At 48.5% G+C, this 20,804-nt stretch overlaps 1 protein-coding gene across 2 annotated transcripts in view; it reads right to left on the bottom strand.

Moving 5' to 3' along the window:
* Nucleotides 1–16,825, bottom strand: part of PARP1 (poly(ADP-ribose) polymerase 1) — a 38,638-nt gene extending 21,813 nt beyond the window's left edge. The window contains exons 1-5 of one of the 2 annotated variants that reach the window (XM_003357641.5): nt 16,516–16,825; nt 11,606–11,771; nt 5,762–5,877; nt 3,586–3,800; nt 902–1,001 (exon numbers count right to left, since the gene is read on the bottom strand). In XM_003357641.5, the coding sequence (XP_003357689.3) occupies nt 902–1,001; nt 3,586–3,800; nt 5,762–5,877; nt 11,606–11,771; nt 16,516–16,635 (717 nt within the window). In that variant the 5' untranslated portion in view covers nt 16,636–16,825. Of the gene's footprint in view, nt 1–901; nt 2,465–2,864; nt 3,801–5,761; nt 5,878–11,605; nt 11,772–16,515 lie in introns of both variants that reach the window. The other variant, XM_084979197.1, reaches the window with a different exon arrangement.
* Nucleotides 16,826–20,804: the final 3,979 nt, after the last annotated feature.

Below are 20,804 nucleotides of genomic sequence, written 5' to 3' on the forward strand. Positions count from 1 at the left end.
AAATATCGAACATATAACTGGAATCTAATATCCAGCACAAATGAACATCTCCTCAGAAAAGAAAATCATGGACATGGAGAAGAGACTTGTGGTTGCCTGATGGGAGGGGGAGGGAGTGGGAGGGATCGGGAGCTTGGGCTTGTCAGACACAACCTAGAATAGATTTATAAGGAGATCCTGCTGAATAGCATTGAGAACTATGTCTAGATACTCATGTCGCAACAGAAGAAAGGGTGGGGGAAAAAACTGTAACTGCAATGTATACATCTAAGGATGACCTGACCCCCTTGCTGTACAGTGGGAAAATAATAATAATAAAAAAAAAAAAAAAAAAAAAAAAAAAAATCGAACAACTTTACTTCTTCGAGCCACCATGCTAAGAACTTTGGCATCCCTGACTTCAATATACGGAATCAATCATGCAAGTGGTCCTACAGGTCTGGGACTCAGTGAAGCATCATGTGGCTGAAGCACGAAGAGCCCGTCACAGCACAAGGCTGCTGAGGGGGAACAGATGGCCCAGCTCTCGTTGAGCCAGGCCACTGGTCTGCTCAGAGCCCACTGTGAGTACTTCCACCTAAGAACTGTTTCTTCAGGAGGACAGAAGAAAACCTGGGGGACAAACTAGGCTATTTAACAACAGCTATTCATTTGAAAATTTCTTTTTTTTTTTGGCCGCAACCATGGCACATGGAAGTTCCCAGGCAGCTGAGATCTGGGCCACAGCTATGGCAAGGCTGAAGCAAATCCTTAACCTGCTGCATCACACTGGAACTTCCTTCATGTGGGACTTTTGAAGGTCTTGGTGGGCAGGACATATGCACATCCTTGAACTTTCCTCCCAAAATGAGAAAGAGAGGGGAGAGAGAACCAGCAGAGCGACGCTCAGCTCTGGACTCACCTTGAGGGCCTTTTCGAGCTTACTCTCCTTGTCCTTTTCTTTTTTAGATTTCTTCTTGGCCACTCCATCCACTCCATCTACCTCGTCACCTTTTCTCTTTCTGAAAGACACAGGGCATGAGACAAAGAACCAGAGCCACTGAAACCCTGAAAGCCAAGGACTCAGGTGACACAGCATCCTAACGCTATTTTCACACCGCTAGGCCAGACTCCCACCCCACCACGTGCACTGGGTCCCTCAGGAGCTCTGCTCAGGCAGTGTTGGCTGCTGACTTCATCCCTTTCAGGTCACTCTGTCACCAGGAGGGGGCAGCAGGTCGACCCAGAGCCTTGGAACACCCCAGCCCAGCACCCAGGGCTCAGATCTGATGCCAAAACTCCATGTATCTCTTGGTACAGACAAGATGGCCTAGAAGGTTTGGCAGGAGCTTTCTAGAGGTGAGACCTCAGCTGGGGGAGACGGGGTGGAGGGGCTCACAAAATGATAAAGCACAAGTGCCAGGCGCTGAGCCTTTCAAGATAAGATACCAGGCTGCCCCTGAGGCTGGGAAGCTGTTAGTGGGAGGCTGTGCTGCTGTCGAAAAGCCCAAACAATGAAGAAAAGGGAACCCTTCTCCACTGCTGGTAGGAATGTAAGTTGCTACAACCATTATGGAACAGTACAGAGGTACCTCAGAAAACTAAATATAAAACTACCATATGACCCAGCAATCCTACTTTGGACATATATCCAGACAGAACTTTCATTGAAAAAGAAACATGCAACTAACTGTGTTCATTGAAGCACTATTCACAATAGCCAACAACCTACTGGAAACAACCCCAATGTCTACCGACAAATGAATGGATTAGGAAAATGTGGTATATATACACAATGGAATACTACTAAGCCATAAAAAAGAACAAAATAATGCCATCTGCAGCAACATGGATGGAACTAGAGACTCTCATACTAAGTGAAATACGTCAGAAAGAGAAAGACAAATACCATATGATACCATTTATATCTGGGATCTAATATACGGCACAAAGGAACCTTTCCACAGAAAAGAAACTCATGGACTGGGAGAACAGACTTGTGGTTGCCAAGAAGGAGGGGGAGGGAATTAGGTGGACCGGCAGTTTGGGGCTAACAGATGAAAACTATTGCCTTTGGAGTGGATAAGCAATGAGATCCTGCTGTATAGCACAGGGAATTCTATCTAGTCACTTGTGACAGAACATGATGGAGGAAAATGTGAGAAAAAGATATATATATATATATATATATGTATGACTGGGTCACTTTGCTGTACAGTAGAAAACTGACAGAACACTGTAAATCAACTATAACAGAAAAAATAAAAATCATTAAAAAAATAAATAAAAGGAGTTCCCGCTGTGGCACAGTGGGAACAAATCCGACTAGGGACCATGAGGTTGCATTTGATCCCTGGCCTCCCTCAGTGGGTTAAGGATCCAGCGTTGCCATGAGCTGTGGTGTAGGTCACAGAATCGGCTCGGATCCCATGTTGCTGTGGCTGTGGTATAGGCTGGCGGCTACAGCTCTGATTTGACCCCTAGCCTGGGAACCTCTATAAGCCTTGGGTGTGGCCCTAAAAAGACAAAAATAAGCAAACAAACAAATAAATAAAAGCCCAAACAAGAAGCAACAGTCTAGGCACTGCTCACCCATGTGCCTGAGCTGGGTTTGCAAACACTGCTGACCAAGTTCAGCAGTATCACGCTGAGAAAGGGCATGGAGGGTCTAAGACCAGGGCGGGTCAGCCTTGGTGGCAAAGACACAATCAGCCATCACACAGGATTAAAATCAATTCATAAAAACAGAAAAAAGCATACCATCTTTCTTCTGGGCCCCGTGGTGATGGTTAAATGGAATGTCCCGTGGAAAAGGCTTAGCGTGGTGCCTGGCACACCTAAAGCGCCCACTCAATTCCCACTGTGGCTATGGCACAAATGTGAGCTTGTGCATTCCTACACCTACACCACGTGCCAGAGCGCCCTCGGGGTGTCTAAGTCTACAAGCCTCGCTTTCTAGTTTTCCTACACATTAGAGCCCTGTCTGCTGCACACTCAGTGCGTGCGTTCTGAGCTGAGACAGTGCATGAAGGCTGCTTGAGGATGGGGTGGTGGGTCGCCTCAATCCTCATGCAGCGCAGCCCTGCCACGCCCCAAGCAACTCTAGACTGGGGCCGAGGGGCCAGCAGAGGAACACAAGAAAGAAGTGCCTCAGACTCAACACCATGACCATGAAAAGCCGTATGGCATCCTGAACTCTCAACCAAGGAAGTCCTCATCCACTGCCACCCCCCTACCCCCATTTAAAAAGTCAAGAATCCCTACCACCACCCTCAGAGACCCAGCCCCACAGGGACACATCCACAGGAGGACACTGTGGTGATGGGGAAGTGGGTCGGGCAGGGGTCAGAGAAAAGGCGGTGGTGGACGCTGGCCAGAGGAACGCTCAGCTGGCTTGGCAGAGGGGTCTTTAAGTGTGTGAAGGGCTGTGTGGGGGGCAGGCCTTGAAACAGACCACCAGGGGCTGCAGCAGGGCACACTGCAGGCCCCAGGGACTTCCCTGCCACGCCGCCTCCACTGCTTTCTGATGGGCAGCAAGGGGAACACAGCCACAGGAGTGTTCCTGGGACCCATGGACCGACCCCACCCCCACGGCCCTCCTCCCACCCTTCACTCTTGATGCCCGGGAGCTGCTTCTTCAGCGCTTCTTTGTCCTCTGCGGTGAGCAGGCTGAAGCCCTTAAGCTGGCTGGCGCTGTACTCGGGCCGGAAGCCCAGCTCCTCCCGGTTCTGAACAAAGCAGTTTGGGTGGTACCAGCGGTCGATCATGCCCAGCTGGGGCTTCTCGGGGTCCAGCATCTTCTTGGACAGGCGCACGTGGCCCTGTGGGAAAATCCACAGAGACAAGGAAGGATGGTAAATGTCAGGGGACTTGGGGGTGACCAGGGCCCCCAGGTCCATGCCCAGAACAAAGGGCTGGATAGGGTGGGGCTGCTGTTGGGAGGTTTGGGCTCTTCTATGCCACCAAGGATTGTGTGACCCTCAATCTTAACGGGGGTCAAGTCCAACTAGCTACGTAGCTAGCTAGCTACCTGGGCAAGTGAGGAAGAGACAGCATTGCCTCAGAATGCTCTGCTGACCTGGCGTGGGCACGAAGCCACCTGGGATGCTGAGCTGCCGCAGGCTGCACTGAGCCAGGGCAGGACCTGGTTCCAGCAGGGATTGCCAAAAATCCTCCCAAACCCAGACTCTCAAGCCTCTTTACACATGTGAAGGCCCCTAAAAAGCAGTAGTAAGAGTTCCTGTTGTGGCTCAGGGGGTTAAGAACTAGGATCCATGAGGACGTGGATTCGATCCCTGGCCTCGCTCAATGGGTTAAGGATGCAGCATTGCCATGAGCTGTGGTGTAGGTGGCAAATGCGGCTCGGATTGGACCCCTAGCCTGGGAACCTCCCTCCATATGCCTTGACTTTGGCCCTAAAAAGACCAAAAAAACAGGGGGGGGGGGGGCAGTAACAAACCTGTAAGCTAGTCCTGCTCAGGTTCACAATTCTCAGCGCTGACACTCCTACTGAGTTTTGTGCCTGTGCATCCCAGAGGGGAAGGCTCGGAGCAGGGGGACCGACACTTCCCCACTGCCGGCTGAGCAGCATTCAGCAGTCTCTGGCACTCCCTCTGGGCATTAACTTTCGCCTCAGGTTCTTATGGCTGGAGTAGATCTAGCCATTTCATCTGTGTCCTTTCTAAGGACCCACTGACTCAGCTCAATTTCCCGTACAATACTCCGAGGAGGTAGAAACCTCCAATCGATGCCTGAAATTAATCAACCAGAGTGTTTACCAAAGACCAGAGGATCTTGGGTAATAAGGCCAGAGGGCACAGGCCCACTTTCCACCTGTCTCCCCACTGCTCAGAGGACCGAACATGTCACCCAACCAGCTGTCATCCTTCAGGGACAAGCGCTGGGAGGAAGGGGTATTTAAGGAAGTCCCTGATCAAGTGGAAGAGACCTGGAGGCTGGTACCAGGAACATTCTCCTTAAACTTAATCCCACCAAACGCGACCAACAGTTCCCCACAGCCACTGAGGGGTCCAGAAGAGACCCCAGGTGTCAATGTTTTCCAAATTCTCCCAGGACTCCCAAGAGTGGTGGCAGTGACATACATGAGGACAGGACCATGAATAGTCAGGGTCAGATCTGCCCAGAAGTCACTGCCACCTCCTATCTCTATGGAGACCTTCGCTTTATTCATCCATTTTTTTTTTTTTTTCTTTTTCAGCCGATGCTTGGCATACGGAGTTCTCAGGCCAGAGATCAGATCTGAGCCACAGTTGCAGCAATGCTGGATCCTTAACCCACTGGGCCGGGCCAGGGATCCAACCTGCATTCCAGTGCTCCCAAGATGCCAATGATCCCTTTGTGCCACACCGGGAAGTCCAATCTTCACTTTATTTTTAACCACTCATGTTAAGCCAGGACTGAAAGCCCCTATTTTTTCTTTTTCTATTTTTTTTTTTTGCTTTTTATAGCCACACCTGCAGCATATGGAAGTTCCCAGGCTAGCGGTTGAATCAGAGCTGCAGCTGCCGACCTACACCAGAGCCACAGCAACATCAGATCTGAACCATGTCTGCAACCTACACCACAGCTCATGGCAACACCGGTGCTTAACCCACTGAGTGAGGACAGGGATGGAACGCGCATCCTCATGGTCACCAGTCAGGTTAGTTACTGCTGAGCCATAACGGGAACGTCTATTTTTACTTTTCTTTTGGGATACGCCATGACATCCAACGTCAGAAATCCCAGAAGTCCGTATGTGAAGCCCCAGGCACTCGATCACCTTCTCGATCTTCTCCATGCAGCCCTTGCACGTGCTTCTGTTGGACTTGGCATACTCGGCCGCGAAGTCACCCAGCGTCTTCTCCGCCTTGCTGCCAACCCCATCTTGGCCTTTGCCTGAAGAATCAAAGGCACCGCGCTCAAATCAACAGCCTTGGTGTGGCTCCAGAGTCCCCGACCTCTGCCTCTACCTCCTGGGGCTCCTCTACCATGACACCTTAGGTTTGGGGCGACCACAGTTGGTCCATCTCATCTACGCTTGTTTGCAACCATTGTGGGTGCCTAAGAGAGCTTTTCTGGCAATAACATAAAAACCTTCTGTCAGTCTTCTGGTAACAGTACAGTGTTAGCTGCTGGGGGTCCCACCCCCTTCTCTTCATTCCCCCTGTAGCCCAGTCCCTCACATTTTTTTCTTTTTGGCCACACCTGTGGCATATGGAGGTTCTCAGGCTAGGGGTCAAATTGGACCTACGGCAGCTGGCCTACACCACAGCCACAGCCAGGTGGGATGGGAGCCGTATCTGCGACCTACACCACAACTCACAGCAATACCAGATACTTTAACCCACTGAGCAAAGCCAGGGATTGAACCTGCGTCCTCATGGATATTACTCAGATATGTTTCCGCTGAACTATAACAGGAACTCCCCTGGAAAACTTATTAAGTGCTTACTATGAAAGGCTTGTACCATACTAAATTCTAACTCTGCCTTCTAATTTCCATTACACTTTCATTTATTAAAGTTAAATGCTGAGTTGGAGTTCCTGTCGTGACGCAGCAGAAATGAGTCTGACTAGGAACTATGAAGTTGTGGGGTCGATCCCTGGACTCACTCAGTGGCTCCGATCTCTGTGGCTGTGGCATAAGCAGGCAGCTGTAGCTCTGATTAGACCCCTAGCCTGGGAATTTCCATATGCCTAAAAAGACAAAAGACAAAAAATAAAAAATAAAAAAAAGTTAAATGCTGAGTTAAAGGGACAATCTTGATACAGACACAATGTATACGTAAGAATTAAATATGCGGAACTACAAGGATATACTGTAGTTGGGGAATACAGCTAATAGTTTGTAATAACTATAAATGGAATATAACCTTTAAAAATTGTGGATCACTACACTGAATACCTGTAACTTATATACTATTATTGTACATGAACTATACTTCAATTAGAAAAACAAAAACCAAAAACAAGAGAGCAGAGCAAAATAAAAAATAACAGTCGTTGCTCAGCAGTTAACAAACCCAACTAGTATCCGTGAGGACACGGGTTCGACCCCTGGCCTTGCTCAGTGGGTTAAGGATTTGGTGTTGCCGTGAGCTGTGGCGTAGGCCAGCAGCTGCAGCTCTGATTCAACCCCTAGCCTGGGAACTTCCATATGCTGTGAATGAAGTCCCCCTCCCCCCCCCAAAACCCCCATATAAACAAAAAACAAAGTGGTGGTGGGGGGTGCTAAAAAGAAAAAGAAAAAAAAAAAGAAAAGAAAAATCTCAGGGGAAATTGGCCAAGCATTTGGGAAAAGCTAGATTCTTTTCTTTTTTCTTTTTTTTTTGCTATTTCTTGGGCCGCTCCTGCGGCATATGGAGATTCCCAGGCTAGGGGTCTAATCGGAGCTGTAGCCATCAGCCTACACCAGAGCCACAGCAACTCGTCTGCAACCTACACCACAGCTCACGGCAACGCCGGATCGTTAACCACTGAGCAAGGGCAGGGACCGAACCAGCAACCTCATGGTTCCTAGTCGGATTCGTTAACCACTGCGCCACAACGGGAACTCCCTAGATTCTTTTCTTATAAATTCCAAGGCTGAATGCTTCTCTCCCAAGATCAACAATAAGACAAGCCTGGCTTCTCTTACCACTTCTATTTAACACTGTATTGAAGGTTTTAGTAAGTGCATCAAGGCAAGAAAAAGAGAAGTTTAAGTTTAGAAAAGAACAACTAGAACCATCTCTATTTGTAGGGGACATGATTGTAACTGGGATTATCCTTAGGAATCTACAAAAAAGCTCCTAATACCATCAAGTGAAGTGAGCAAATTTGCAAAGCACAAAGTTAGTGCAAAACATTTCTATATGCTAGCAATAAACATACTGGGAAAAAACACGAGTTTCCGTTGTGGCGCAGCGGAAATGAAATCTGACTAGGAACCACGAGGTTCTGAGTTCGATCCCTGGCCTTGCTCAGTGGGTTAAGGATCTGGCGTTGCCATGAGCTGTGGTGCAGGTTGCAGACATGGCTCAGATCTGGAGTTGCTGTAAAAGCTAAACCTACATCTACCAGTCTATCCTAGGCATTTACCCAAGAGAAACCAGAGCACTTGCATTTATAGAGCGTGTACACAAGTGTACATAGCAGCTATATTTGTAACAGCCCTAGTCTGTTAACAACCTAAGTCACCAACAGGAGAATGGATAAACAAATTGTAGTAATACTCAAACAGAGGAGGGACTACTCCTCAATAATTAAAAAAGAACTGATGACATTTAAGACAACCTGAATGGGTCTCATGGATGTTACGCTGAGTGGAAGCAGCTAACCAGAGAAAGACACCGCTCCCTTTTTTCCAAAACGAAAAATCAATTGCACAGGGATAGAAATCAGAACAGTGGTTACCTTGCTGAGGGGAGGATAACTCGGAAACGGTCTAATGGACCTATGTGGGGTTGGGGGTAGCAATTTTTTTTTTTTTTTTTTTTTTTTGGTTTTTAGGGCCGCACCTGTGGTATATGGAAGTTCCCAGGCTAGGGGTCAAATCAGAGCTGTAGCCACCAACCTACACCATAGCCATAGCAACACAGGATCCAAGCCACATGTACGACCCACACCACAGGCCAGGGATCAAACCCGCATCCTCATAGATTCTAGTCGGGTTTGTTAAGAGCTGAGCCACGAAGAGAATCCCTGGTAGCAAAATTTGACGGGGTGAATGTTAGATGTGCAAAGGCATTTGTCCAAACTCGCTGAACTGTACATATTAAGTTTGTGCCTGTAACTGTATGCACATTATTTTTTAAATTCTGGATGAGAGATTTTAAAATACCAAAAGTGGATACTGTAAATGAGAAGACAGGTACGACAAGAACATTTAGTCAGAGATGACACTTTGATGTGACAAAACATACAATAAAGATATCTAGAAGAAAAATGTGAAACTAGGAAAAATATTTGCAAACACATGAGACTGAGAATGAGTATCTTCTACATTTCATTAAGAAAAGACAAAATACCTTAAAAAAACGAGGCAAGGACACATACACACAGCAAAGTAACACAAATGACTGATCAACACATGACAAAATGTTCCACCTCAGTAAAAGGAAAACGAAAAGGAACGAAAATACTCAGGAGGGTTCCCATCACGGCTCAGTGGAAATGAATCTAACCAGTATTCATGAGGAGGCAGGTTCGATCCCTGGCCTCGCAGTGGGTTAAGATCTGGCATTGCAGTGAGCTGTGGTGTAGGTCAGACTTGGCTTGGATCCCACGTTGCTGTGGCTGTGACGTAGGCCAGCAGCTACAGCCCCAATTCGACCCCTAGTCTGGGAATCTCCAGGTGCTACGGGTACGGCCCTAAAAAGACAAAAAGAAAAAGAAAAAAGAAAAAGAAAACACTCAGCGATGGTGTGGACATGGAGATGTGGGTCCATCGCACATCACTGGTACCGCGGTCACCACCTTTCTGACAGGTAATGTGGCCTTCAAACAGCTCAGCTCTTTTGGCAGTAATTCCCCCTCTTGGAATTACAGAATCAACTGGACAGGTGCCCCAGGATATACAAGAAATCTGCAGCAGCTCTATTTATAATAGAGCTAAATGGGTCAGAGTCTAGTCTAAAAAGCAAGAGTCTGGACTTGAATCCTGGCTCAGGCCGTTACCACTGGTGTAACCTTGGACCAATTACCTCAACCTCTAAGTTATCTTAGTTCCTCAACAGTAAAACTGATTAAAGGACTGGTGCAAGGATTCAGTGAAATTAATGCATGTCAAATATGCACAAAATCTAGCAAGACCTTAATAAATGAATACTACAGACCTTTAAAAACCATGATGGAAATTTGTAACTTTTAACGTCAATAGAGTAAATATTAAGTTGTAGAATGCAACAGCCAGGGCACCAGGGAAACACAAATCAAACCCACAATAGATACTACTTCAAACTATTAGGATGGGTCTTACTACTAACATTGTTGTTATTTTTGGCCTCACCCGAAGAAGGTCCTGGGCCAGGAGCCGAACCTGAGCCACAGTAGAGACAACACCCAATTCTTTAACCACTAGGCCACCAGGGAATTCCAAGGATGGGTATTATTTAGGGAAAAAATTCCAAAACCAAAACAAACCCAAACTCAGAAAATAAAAGTATCAATAAGGATGTGGAGAAATCAGACCCCTGTGCGCTGCTGGCGGGGATGGATAATCATGCAGCTGTTGCTAGAAACAGCACTGCAGTTTACACAAATAATGAAACATGGAATTCCTATATGATCCAGCACTTAATTCCACTTCTGGGTATATGCACAAGAGAACAGGAAGCAGGGCCTGGAACAGAGATTTGTATACCAATGTTCACGGCAGCATTCTTCTTCTTTTTTTTTTTTTTGTCTTTTTGCCATTTCTTGGGCTGCTCCCGCGGCATATGGGGGTTCCCAGGCTAGGGGTCGAATTGGAGCCATAGCCACTGGCCTATGCCAGAGTCACAGCAACTCGGGACCCAAGCTGCGTCTGTAACCTACACCACAGCTCACGGCAACACCGGATCGTTAACCCACTGAGCAAGGCCAGGGATCGAACCAGCAACCTCATGGTTCTTAGTCAGATTTGTTAACCACTGAGCCACGATGGGAACTCCGGCAGCATTCTTTACAATCACTAAAAGGGAGAAACAACCCAAATGTCCATCAGTGAATGAAAGGACAAACAAGAGAATATTATTCTAGCCGTACAAGAGAGTATTATTCAGCCTTAAAAAAGCACACCACACGCGAGAACTGTGAAGACACTAAGCTGAGTGATATGTCAGACACAAAAGGACAAATATCGAATGATTCGACTCATATGAGGTACTTAGAAGCAGTCAAATTCATAGAGACAGAAATTAGCAGTGGTCATCAGAGACTGGTGGGGGGAGAAATGGGAAGCTGTCGTTGAATTGGCATGGGGTGTCCATCTGCGAAGATGAACAAGTTTTGGAGATGGATGGTGGTGATGGTTGCCTAACCATGGGAATGAATGCACTTAGGACTGAAATGTACCGGCAAAACCGTGGAGACAGCAAAAGCATCCTCGGTTGCCAGGGGTTGGGAAAGGGAGAGGCCAATGGGTAGAATGCAGAGGAATTTTAGGGCAGTGAAAAATATTTCTGTACAATACTATAAAAATGGATTATGTATTGTTGCCCTTTTGTCCAAACCCACATAAAATCTCTACCACCACGAGTTACGGCTAATTGAAACTATGGACTTTGGGTGATGATGACGTCAATGTAGGTTCAGCGATTACAACAAGTGGACCATCAGCTGAGGGATGCTGCTGATGCTGCAGGTCATGCCTCTGTGGGGGCCATCAGCATATGGGAACTCTCTGCTTTATTTTGCTGTGAACCTAAAACTATTCTATAAAACAAAGTCTATTAAAACAGCCACAACACATTTAAAAGCTACATCGGAAGCATCTGGAGAAATAAAATACCCTACATCAGAATGACACTGGGTCACTGGGGTGCTGCTAAAACAAGAAAGGGTGAACTGAAGGACCTTGCTTCTGTTCTCTTGGGAAAGGCCCCTCGCCCGGGCAGCTTTGGGGCTGGGGGGCGACACCCACCCTCCCCCAATGTGCACACACCTGTCACTCCTCCAGCCTCCGCCGTCTTCTTGACTTTCTGCTGGTCGTCCCACCGGAGCTCGGAGAACCCGTCCACCTCGACGTCAGGGTGCCGGATGGCGTGGCCGACCTTCCAGAAGCAGGAGAAGTGGTACCAGTGCGGGACTTTCCCATCGAACATGGGCGACTAGAAGGGCGGGGTCGGAGGAGGAAGAGAGGGGTGAGCCTCAGGTCTGGCCCTGGGACCCCAACATTCTAACCCATTTGCTTAACTGTAAACCCACGACAGCCTCCTCATCCCCACCTGGAGGGGGGAAAGCTGTAAAGGGACAGCAACGGCCCGCCTTAGGATGGGGACCCGAACCACCCTCAGATGGATGGGGGCGGGGCCCGGGGGCATTTCAGCTCAGAACTCCGTGGGCGCACAGGAGATGCAAGGCCCCATCTCACCAGGGTCCCTGTGGCCTGGAGGGCTCCGTGCACTTAGAACAACACGGGAATGAGTCCCACATAAGGCGCCAGGCCAAGCAAACATGTCAGAGAAAAGTGTCACGCTTCGCAACAGCCAAGTGAATGTGTGCAAGGAGTGACTTCTCTAAGGAGAGGGAACGGGTAGGCCGCCCCCGCCCCAACAACTGGGAGGTCCGGCCACATTCAGTCCCTGCTGCCCTTCAAGACAAGCCATCCCGGGACACCTGCAACTGCCTCTGGGGACCCAGCACCCCCACTTCACGGCTGCAGGGGGGGGTGTCACACAGGCAGCAAGTGACTCAGCTCCAACTTGAACCTGCGACCACTGTTGGTTCCCCTACACTGCTCCACACCGCTTGGCAGGAAGGGGTACTTCACACACAAACGGTTCTGACCGAAGCAAGGCAAGCCCCAAACACCTGCTCTGATGGAACATAAAGCTCCATGTCAAGAGGCTGGCATAAAGCTACTACAACGGTGTTAAAAATAAACTCCAGGCAGGATGGAGTGGGGGACAGGGGAAGTATTCTGAAAGAGTGACAAGGTCTCCCAATGACCTTCTGCTAGGTGTGGGGCCTCACGCTGCAGTGTTAAATAAAATGCAGGGTTAATGAGGCTGGGAGCAAAACTGCACTTCCTCAGGTCCCCCAAGACCTTCTTCCACAGTCCCCCAGAGTTAAGATTATTTGCTCAATGTCTGTCCTGCATGGGGTGAGAAGCTCCCGGAGGACCACGGGGCCTCTCTTGGCAGGAAACGGCAATTCCTGCTCCTGGCAGTGGTCAAAAAGTGTCTGTGGAGTCTGGAGGGAAAAGGAGGGAGGGATGGAGTAAGTCCTGCTGTGGAAAAGAGGCTCCCTCCCAACCTAAACAAAACACAGCCCCCCCCCCCCCCACATAACAAATGGCCATTTTCAGAGTGGACTTGGGTCCTGGCTCAGACTTTATCAAGGCAGCCTCAAGCATCTTGACGTCCTGTTATAACATCTGCAGTGGCCTTGACCTGGCTCTCTCTGCCTTGGTACTCCTGTCTAAGCCTCCTCTTAAGTGCAAAGGGGAGAGGGCGGCTTGGTGGCTTTCCCCCAAGTGGAACTCGTGGCCATGGCATTTCTTCCTGACTGGGCTGGGGACCCACAGGCCTGTCAGAACTCCCAGCACAAGCTCATGGGATGTTAGAGCCCCCATGCTCCCTGCAAGAACCCTTGACCAAGACCAGGCTTTATTTGTGAACTCATGACTGAGACCCCTATGGGAGGAAGGGAACTAGACCAAGGTCACGAGACGACAGTCTCCACTTGGGAGCCACCACACTTGAGCCAGGAACAGAAGCTTTGGCTGCATACTCGGCACACGTGAGCACCTACCAGGCCCCAGGGGCCTCACCAGCCACCCAGTCAGCTTCCTGAGAAACTGCCCACACCACAGCTGGCCTACCCCCCAAAGAACAGAACCACAGAGCACCAGGCTGTCTGCCTGCCTCAGGCCATCCCAAGAAGGGCCCATCACAGCTCCTCCCAGTCCAAAGGCTGGAAGGCACAAAGCATCCCAGGAGGCTGCCCCAGGGCCTGCCAGCTAAAGTATCAGGTACTCCAGACTCCAACTGCCCATACAAATGTAAAAGAAGGAATTCCAATCCACAGGGGAGTGGGGCGGGGGTGGGGGTGGTGAAGAAAGGCCTCTTTCTTTCCCTCTGGCCTTCAGCAGCTCAGCCAAGACCAAAGTTATATTCTGAATGAAAACTCCACCTCCCATTACAATTAGAAAAAACCACATGAACTCCCCAGCTCCCCCTTTTCAGCCACCCCTTCAACAAATAGAACTCGTGGATCAGGGATCAGGCTGGAGCTAAAGCTGCGGGAACGCTGGATCCTTAACCCACTGTGCCAGGTCGGGGATCAAACCTGCGTCCTAGCACTCCCAAGACGCCACCAATCCTTTGAGCCACAGCCGGAGCTCCACCACATTAACTTTGAATACTAATTCTTTCTTTGAGGTAAGCAGAAGGAGGGCCCAGAAACCCCGACTTTATCATTTTTTAAAAATTTTTATTGCAGTACAGTTAATTTACAAGGCTATGGTTACTTGGGCTGCTGCTAGATTTGATTTGGTTCAGGAAATGATGACTCAGGAGACAGAGCCAACCCTCCTCTTCATGCCTCACTGGCATCCTTGTCTGTCCTTCCCAATAGAACAGGGGCTTCTCTGGCTGTCGGTGAAGCCTTAGGGATGTCCCATTCTCAGACTAACATTTCAAAATGCACGATAAAATACACAGGCGCACAGAGGAAATCGATTATATTGAAATAATTATCAAAACATTAAAAAAAAGTTTACTGGGATATAATAATCCATGAGCTTCAAACATCAAATAACAAAATACAGTTAAGTACCCACTTTAATAACGACTGCAATTTTCTAATGATGAGTGTAGGTGGTAAATTTTTGAGAAACCCCCAACAGCTGTACGAAAATAACTAGCCTTGATGACAAAAACCCCAGGTACTGCTAATTTGCCTTTGCTCTGCTGTTTCCATTCCTAACTGGAGGAAGCAGTGGATTGCAATGAAAGGCTACAGGGATGCCAGGGATGCACATGTTTTTTTCTCATCTAAACTCATGGACTTACTTCCTGAATTCTACCTGCCATCCCAAAGACTCTAGGTAAAGAACCCCTGCACTATCGGGAGCTTCTTAAGATCAGTGGCCCAAACATTAGGGTAAAATGAAAAGACGCCCCATAGGAGATAAGGGCTCTTCAGATGATAGGTCTTGTCTCCTCTTCCATCCTCAACTTCCTGTTACTTCTGTGGCAAAGCTCCCACCCTGGGCATGTGACGCCTAGTGCATAGCTCCATCAGGTGGCACCTACCCCTGTACAGCAACATTTACCAGTCATCAGCCCTGTAACTCAACTGGAAGCTCCCAGGAGTGGAGTCTCTCCTTCTGCCCCTAGTACCTAACACAACACCTGGAACCTACCAGGTGCTCAGCAAGTATTTACTGAATGAAGAAGTATTGTGTGCCAGGTATTTAGCTAGGTGGCCCTGAGGACACCAGGGTGACAACCCCAGTCCCTGCCCAGTTATGAAATGAGATCGCCTAAGCACACTTGGTACCCACTCCCCTCCACCCCAAAGCCAGCAGTGCTCTCTGGTCATTTCTAAAACATGAACTGGGGAGTTCCCACTGTGGCTCAGCAAAAAGGAATCTGACTGGTAACCATGAGGACACAGGTTTGATCCTTGGCTTTGATCAGTGGGTTAAGGATCTGGCGTTGCCGTGAGCTGTGGCGTAGGTCGCAGACCAGCTTGGATTTGGTGTTGCTGTGGCTGTGGTGTAGGCCGGTGGCTACAGCTCTTGATTCCACCCCTAGCCTGGGAATCTTCACATGCCGCAGGTGGAGCCTTAAAAAGAACAAAACACAAACAAACAAAACATGAAAATTGGGAGTTCTGTCATGGCTCAGGGATAAAGAACCTGACTAGTATCCATGAGGACACAGGTTCGATCCCTGGCCTCACTCACTGGGTTAAGGATCTGGCGTTGCTGTGAGCTGTGGTGTAGGCCGGCAGCTGCAGCTCTGCTTCCACCCCTAGCCTGGGAACTTCCATATGTCAAGGGTGTGGCCCTAAAAATACAGGGGGGAAAAAAAAAACACAACAACACAAACTGCCTCACGGAGGGGAGGGAAAATCAAGCTACTGGGACCTTGAGGTCCAGATAAACACCTCATTCCAACAGCCTCTGGCCATCTCTGTAGGCCTCGGGGACCACCAGAGGGATTTCCCTAATCAGCCAATAAATCCAGATAAGGAACCCCCGGAGCCATTCTTACTCAAATCGGATTAGCTGCAAATGCAGCAAGTCTGCGAAGTTGGAAAGTTTGGGGAAAAGGTTATTTTAAACCACAAATTAAGCTCAAAGAGGGAGCACCGTACTGAAACGACACCGACTTGCATAGCTTTGCATAATTTTAAAAAATGAGAGTGAGCGAATGTAGAAGATTGCCAAAAATAGCTTAAAAAAAAAAAAAAAAAACCCTCACTTGCCAGTCGCCACCACGAATATAAGACAAAAATCTTCCAGCGCAATGTAGGTCAAAACCAAACTAACTTCCAAAGACCACACGTACATTTTCTTTCCAAGGCGAACAGCAATAACAGAAACAAGAACAGCACCACCCCGGAATAAGGATAAAAGCAGCTCCTTATTTTTTACAAAATAAAAGGCACCACCAGCTCCACACCGTATTTCCCGGGCTTTTTCAGCAACATCAGCAAAACCTTCCGGAAGAGTCCACCCGGCGGGCCACACGCCGGGAGGAGCGGCAGCAGCAGCGCCCGCAGGCCCAGCGCGGGCTCCGAGCGGCCGGCCTGGCCCGCGGCTCTGGGCCAGCCCTCCCCCAACCCTCCCCGGACGCTTGGAAGCCCCCGCCGCGCACAAAGCGGCCTCTCATCCCGCACCTGCACCATGATGGCCATCCGGAGCGAGTCCTTGGGGATGCTCTCGCTGCATTTCTTGCAGGAGGCGCGCCCACTCTTAGCATACTCGACCCGATAGAGCTTGTCCGATGACTCCGCCATCCTCCTCCCTGTGCCGATGCAGCTCCCGAAGCCTGACGCTGCGACCTGCAGACACGCAACCGCAACCGCCGCCGCCGCCGCCGCCGCCTTGCTTGCCTGTCTCCTCCCAGCAGGGCCCCCAGTGCCCAGAGCCGCCGCCGCTGCCGCCAAGCACGCCGCGCCGACCACCCGCCGCTCCCGATAGATTGCTGATGCCTGGCGGGGGGGGCACGCCCCGCTAGCCGCGTTCACGGGGCGGGGCCGCCGGCGCGCACGCCCCCTGCGGGCTGGGGGCGGCATTTCCCTAGTGCTTGCTGCTGCCGCGTGAGCGAGGCGGAGCTGCTGGGGGTCCATGCTGGCTGGAGCTCCGCCTGTAGCTCTTTGGCTGGGCCGGCCGCAGTGCTCTTAATCATTTGTCCCCAGGAACACTTACGTGCTCTTATAACTAAACCCACCCCTGTCCCCTTTTAATACGTGTGCCCTCTCTCCCTGGAGGCGAACAGGTCTGGGAGGTGCTGGGCTGGTTCCAGAATGTGGTTGACCTGCCAAAGGTAGGTCAACCTGGGCAGGTTCTAACTGCAATCTGCAGGCCGTGGGTACTGAAAACTAACTGAAATCTAGCATTTTTCACTATGAATTTTAATGCATGAGTACAGATTCTGGGAATCCTGTGACTTTCTCAGCAACAATCATCAGAGACTTTTTTTTTTTTTTTTGTCTTTTTGCGATTTCTTGGGTCGCTCTCGATACATATGGAGGTTCCCAGGCTAGGGGTCCGGCAGAGCCACAGCAACGCGGGATCCAAGCCACGCCTGCGACCTACACCACAGCTCACTGCAATGCCGGATCCTTAACCCACTGAGGGAGGCCAGGGATTGAACCCACAACCTCTTGGTTCCTGGTCGAATTCGTTCACCACTGCGCCACAACGGTAACTCCCCAAAGACATTTTCATATCACTTTATAATTGTTGGAGAGCACTCAACATCAAGTTCATCATCACTTAAGTTGCCGTAGTTAAGAGACCTGCTTACCTATTTCTACAGTCTGTTAAGAAGTTGCTGCAGCTGCATCATAGGTGGCAGCTGCGACTGGGATTCCATCCCGGGCCAGAACTTCCATAAAAAACAAAACTTGTTGCTGCTAGATCTTGTTACTTAATGGAGAATTATATTTTAATATAACTAGTTTCTTTTAAAGTTCTATGCATTTTATTTTATTCATTTAAAACATCATTATAATGGAGTGTGTTGTATTTGAGAATATTCAGTTCTGTTATAGAGACAAGAAAAAGAAACAGGATGAAACAAACTTGTTAAATAGAGAAGAAAGCTAGTAGCTTATGAGACATGGATATTGATTAAGCAAGTAGGTTGTGAGACATAGGTAAGAACCTGTTTTGTTTTGTTTTGGGGTGTTTTTTTGCCCATGGGAATTGGAATGTGGAATTTCTAGGGCCAGGGATCAAACTGCACCACAGCGGTAACCAGAGCCACTGCAGTGATAATGCCGCATCCTTAACCTACTATGCCACAGGGGAACTCCAGCAAGAATCTTAAGTAGTGAGCTGTTAGATATGTTGATGGCGAATAGAGTAAGTGAAGTATATGATAGAACAAATCAAAGAATTTTAGTAACCAAATCAAAGGCTATGATCATTCAACCTCTGCGTTGACAATTATGTCATCCCTAAAGGCCACTCATGGGTGATGACACTGTGGTTCCATGGCTTACATATCCTCTGCCCAAGAACTGCAGGTAAAACCAGTGTCTGGAGTTCCTGTCATGGCTCAGCAGAAACGAATCTGACTAGTATACATGAGGACGCAGGTTCGAACCCTGGCCTTGCCAAGTGGGTTAAGGATCTGGCGTTGCCCTGCCATAGTGTAGGCTGCAGATGAGGCTGGAATCTGGTGTTGCTGTGGCTGTGGCTACAGCTCCAATCCACCCTAGCCTGGGACCTTCTATATGCTGTGAGTGCAGCCCTAAAAAGACAAAAACAAAAAACAAAAAAACAAAACAAAACAAACAACCCATCAATTTCTGTTCAGCAGGCTGATTGGGGAGCTACATCTGTGACCAGGTGTACTTGCTCCTATGTCTGTCTTTTTTTGGGGGGGGCACACCTGTGGTATATGGAAATTCCTGGGCTAGGGGTCGAATCAGAGCTACAGCTGCCAGCCTACACCACAGCCACAGCCACACCAGATCCAAGCCAACACTGGATCCTTAACCCACTGAGGGAGGCCAGGATGGAACCCACATTCTCATGGATACTAGTCGGATTGGTTACTGCTGAACCGCTATGGGAACCCCAGCGCAGAGATTTTTTAATCTGTTGTACTCCTTGATAATATCCTCAGTGCCTGAACAGTGCCAAGCACTCAGTAGATTTGCTGAGAATTTCTGCTGTGGCAGAGTAGGACCCGACTGCAGTGGCTCGTGTTGCTGCGGAGATGTGGGTTCAACCCTTGGTCCATTGCAGTGGGTTAAGTATCTGGCATTGCCGCAGCTGTGGCATGGGCTGCAGCTGTGGTTAGAATTCGATCTCTGGCCTAGGAACTTCCATGTGCTGCAGGTGCAGCCAAAAAACAAATGTATTCAATGAATGAATCCACTTTGGCACTTTCTCTGCACAGCCCACCTGTTTAATAATAATGTTCTTTCACGCTTAGATTTGTATGTTTTACAAAGCACTTTCCCAAACATTATTTTGTTTGCCCCTCATTATAATACCATAAAATTTTAAGCAGTAGGGCTTAAAAAAAAAAAAGATGAATAAACTATTATATTTACTTAGACACATTCACTGTCACAACACTATTGCAATTCCCCCATTACAGAATAGTATTCAGTAACAGAACAACAATTTTTTCATATAAGCTGCATGACAGACAAATGAAAAAGCGACCATGACCTATATAATTAATTTGTACTGTGTACCGACAAGAACCTGCTTTGAATTCCTGGGCTGATTTGTAACCTGTACACAATACCTGATGAGGTCAGTAGCTGTTGAAAATACCACCAGGACACTCTAAAAAGTTGTTGGAGGATTCTTGTTAACAATACCTCCTCCCAAAGAGGCAGTTTAAAAACAAATCTTACACACCTTTACATTTCAAATTTTTTTTTTAATTTAAAATGAATTACTTGTGTCCAGGAAGGTTAAATCCTTCGTAGACAAGAAAGAAAAAAATACTCTTGTCCTTGTACCACTTCATTCATCAGCATCATCTTCAACTTTGTTGTTTTAACGTCCCCTTCCTTATCTTTCTTGCCTTCTTTGTCTTTCTCCTCTCCCTTTTTTTCTTGTTTGGATCAGCCTTGACAGCATCCTTTTTTTTTTTTTTTCCCCTGCCACATGAGCGTTCCTTGGCTCAGGATACAGCAGGATCCTTTTGGTACTTTTCCTTCCTCTGCACTGCCTTCTTTTCAGGCTACTGTCCATCTGCAGGACTGTCATTCACCTCTCTCCTGGCTTCTTTGCATCATTGCCAGTAGACAGACCAAGAGACCAAGATCTCCTTTGGTTTTCAGCTGGTACTCAGAGCTTGAAAAAGAGGCCATAGGAGGCTATTTGGGGTCAATGAAATCTCTGACCTTTTTTTTTCGTCTTCTTTTTAGGGCTGCTCTTGAGGCATTATGGAAGTTCCCAGGCTAGGGGTCGAATCAGAACTATAGCTGCTGGCCTACACCACAGCCACAGCAACACGGGATCCAAGCCACAGCTTCGACCTATACCACAGCCAGATCCCTGACCCACTGAGCAAGGCCAGGGATCAAACCCGCATCCTCGTGGATACTAGTCAGATTCATTTCTGCTGCGCCACAGCAGGAACTCCTTGCTCGTGACTTCTACCCTGTTCAAAACCCTCTGTTAAACTCCTGTATTAAAACTTTTTGGGGAGTTCCTGTTGTGGCGCATCGGAAATGTATCCGACTAGGAACCATGAGGTTGCATGTTCAATCCCTGGCCTCACTCAGTGGGTTAAGGATCCGGCGTTGCTGTGATCTGTGGTGTAGGTTGCAGATGCAACTTGGATCTGGCAGTGCTGTGGCTGTGGTGTAGGCCAGTAGCGGTAGCTCCTATTGGACCCCTAGCCTGAGAATCTCCATAGGCTGTGGGATCGGCATCCCCCCCCACAAAAAAAGGGGCAAAAAAAAAAAAAATTAACACTTGAAAGAGG

This window comes from Sus scrofa, chromosome 10 (assembly GCF_054392235.1).
Source record: "Sus scrofa isolate SSC_HxYL_T2T_F1_AM1 chromosome 10, Sscrofa_HxYL_maternal_Yorkshire_Landrace_v2.0, whole genome shotgun sequence".
In the NCBI taxonomy this organism is placed as follows: Eukaryota; Metazoa; Chordata; class Mammalia; order Artiodactyla; family Suidae; genus Sus; species Sus scrofa.